This window comes from Kryptolebias marmoratus, linkage group LG7 (genome assembly GCF_001649575.2).
Source record: "Kryptolebias marmoratus isolate JLee-2015 linkage group LG7, ASM164957v2, whole genome shotgun sequence".
NCBI lineage: Eukaryota > Metazoa > Chordata > Actinopteri > Cyprinodontiformes > Rivulidae > Kryptolebias > Kryptolebias marmoratus.
The window spans coordinates 2,973,000-2,976,156 of NC_051436.1; the positions used below are offsets into that span (position 1 = coordinate 2,973,000).

The following is a 3,157-nucleotide window of genomic DNA, read 5'->3' on the forward strand; positions in this document are numbered from 1 at the left end:
ATGTCAGTTTAGAAGCTATCAAAGTTCTCAAATAAAGCACCTTTTGAGAATGTCAATGTTTGTTGGGAATTATCTTACAAAACTAGGAAGTATTTTTGGTTTATATATTAAAAGTTATGTTTTTTTATTGATTTTAGTAAAAAAAAAAAATCTTTTTAGGAAAATGCCCCGCGAAATCAGGCATTTTAGCTGCAACAATCACAAAAAATGCCCGCGAAATCCTGGAGGGACTGATCAATATTATCAGTTGTAGATGTCCATCCAGTGCCTTCTTTCTGAGAGTTTCATTAAAATCTGTTCAATGGTTTCTGAGACATTTTTTCAGCAGACAGAGTTAAATCCAGCCGTTAACGTCGGTGAAGATGCTCAGCTACTACCACACCAAATTTGAGTTTAACAGCTGCAAACATGACTGACTTATAACCATTTATGTGTTCCCAAGGTGGATCAGCTGTGGCAGCCATCTTGAATCAAGTTAGCTCCAAAGATTAATCAGTTGGAGATGCATATCCAGCGATTACTTCCTTCATTCGTTTATGAAATATCTTGCCGACATGACAAATAATTAAGCACACACTGGTGATTACATCGTTTACCTCTGCTGAAACGTGGGCGATAATAAAAGCTAGTTTGTCCTGGACTGAACAGAAAGTATTACGTTCTTGTTTTGCTTCGATCTGCCACAGCTGCCAAGACTTCGACGTGCCGATCTTCATGCAGCTGGGCCGATTTTACTGGTTACACTGGTTCAAGTTTAGCCTCACAAACGAGTTTCAGCGCTGGGTGTGAAAATGCAACATTATCCATCTGCAGCCTGCAAGATTTCACATTACTCTGGCATCCAGTTGCCTTCACTCACAGTTTGTGAGTGTAAACAGATCCAGACCGAGAACCAATCTGATGACATTCAAAACAGCAAATAAAATTATAGAGCCATAAAATAATTTTTACAAGTTTATTCGGCAATAAAACACTAATTCTGCAATAATTTAAGCAACTGGGATGATCATAATGCTCTGGAAGTCTACTGTTTGCACCAGTTTCTCGTGGTGTGCGGATTTTTGTTAGAAAATAAAAGGATTTTTCTCGTGTTCAGTCCTCCTAAAACCCGTCATCCCCTCTGAGCCCAGGGGATGACGGTTAAACCAACAACCACTGTCACAGCAATAAACGCCTCACAAAAGCCATCGCTGTCTGGGAAACCTATTAGGAACTGCTTTGGGACTAATGCCTCGCTCCGAAGCTTCATAATTACTCAGAAATTAATAACGCTGACAAAAGCATGACTCATACTTCTTTAAGTAAAATATATTCCCATTTGATGTTGTTGTTCTCTGGTTCTCAGCAACTGGGCATGGTTTACTGTCCTTAGTGGCCGGATGGATGGTGGATGGATGGATGGATGGATGGATGGATGGATGGATGGATGGATGGATGGATGGACAGGAGGATAGCTACCGTAGCTGATAGATGACATTCATGGGAATGATATTCTTGCTGGAAGTGCTACAGCTAGCTGCTGCTGCTTTTTGCGCTTGCAGATAACCAGAAAATTAAAAGGAAATTAAATGTAAATAAGCGTGACTCCTTAAGTTATATGAAATATTAGAAATTGGAGCCGTTTTAAGGTAGCAACAGTCCTCTTTGGTTTGGGACATGCATGGAGTAGCCATTAGCTTGTTAGCCACTAGCTCAGTAGCCGTTAGCTCATCAGCTGATAGCTCGTCAAGCCGGTCAAAATGATTTATGTCTCTAAACTGAGGTCATTCAAAGAGCTATCTGAAACAGGTAAAATACTATTTGTTCATTTGTCCACTTCAAATGATCAACATTAATTTATTAATTAAATATTTTGTTTCACGGCTGGTGAGCGAAGTGTCTAAAAGATGCTAACAAACATTGAAAATAAGGTCCTCACTGTAAAATAATGTTTACTTTTTGTGTGAATTTGTTCTTTATTTTTCCATACTTGTTGCAATCTGATTACTCCTGCACACTTTTTCCAGATTTCTGTTGCCTTTCTCTGCTTTTAGCCAGTGTTTTGTAACTACAAGCTATCCTTTTGTTATTTTAGCTTTACCTAGCTTTTAGCTGCTTTTAGCTGCTTTTACCTTTCAGCACTCAGCAGCCATGCTGTATTGTTGCAGAAAATGCATTTTCTCTAATTAAATCTCTTATTTTAAATTAAAGTCTGCAGTGTTTTTACTCTTATCACATTAGGAGCTCATAAGTTAAACCCAACTTTCAGCTAACTGTTATAAACTCTTATTGCTTGTGAGTCTTCTCTTTAGCTGTTAATTTAGTTAGATCTTCACATGCAGATTATTGCTGTGACCTTATTCGTGTTAAGGTGTGACAGAAACATGTTTGTAGTTCTCTCTTGCTCTGTAAAGAATGTCTCCGCTCTCACCGTTGTGCAGGATTAATGGTGTTGCTGCTGCTGGATGAAGTGGGGGTTCTTCTTGCTTTAAAGTTCTGGACTCTGGTCCTGCCGATCTTCGGCGCCTTGCTCTGCGGTGGAGGTCCTGGGACGTTCTTTCCCTCCAACATGGCCGTAAACGCACACACATGCGAACAAGCACGCACACTAACTGGTTGTTCCTGACTTCAGCTGTGACACTCACACATCTTTAGCTTCCTAAACTCCAGCAGATGTTTACTTTTTCTGGTTGAATAAATCCAGTAATCCCATGGAGAATGGATGCATAAAGGAGGAAATCCAAGGTTTAGACCCAAACAAATTGAAAAAGCGGATAAAAAAAGTCAACTAGTTTTGTTACAAAGAGGTAATCTGCTCCAGACTAATAGTTTAAATCTCCAGATTTTCTCCTGTAGTCCTTTAATCCAGATTTCAGTTGTCATAGACCCAGGCTCCTCCGGGACACGACTGCTCCGGCTTTTGGATTCCTCGGACCATTACAGGCTCAGCAGGGTTCGAGCAGCAAGGAGTGAATAAGGAGCAAGGCTCCGGAGTAAACTCATCCCTCTGAGGCGGCAGCTGAAGGGGGGAGAACGTCAGCGAGGGGGAGAGAGAAGAAAGAAACGAGAAACCAAACAGACAAGTTTGGTGTCTGCTACCACTGGGATTCCTAAAATAATGGTGAACAAAGGACGTTTTGTTGCAGAATATTTCAGTTTTTTAAGATTCCAGGAACTA

General features: G+C 40.4%; 1 protein-coding gene across 1 annotated transcript in view; it reads right to left on the bottom strand.

Annotated features, from left to right (window-relative positions):
* LOC108248603 (zinc finger protein 638) overlaps nucleotides 1–2,922 on the bottom strand; it is a 29,613-nt gene extending 26,691 nt beyond the window's left edge. Inside the window, exon 1 of the mRNA XM_037976671.1 lies at nucleotides 2,411–2,922. Within this exon, the coding sequence (XP_037832599.1) occupies nucleotides 2,411–2,550 (140 nt within the window). The 5' untranslated portion in view covers nucleotides 2,551–2,922. The remainder of the gene's footprint in view (nucleotides 1–2,410) is intronic.
* Between the last annotated feature and the right edge of the window lie 235 nt (nucleotides 2,923–3,157).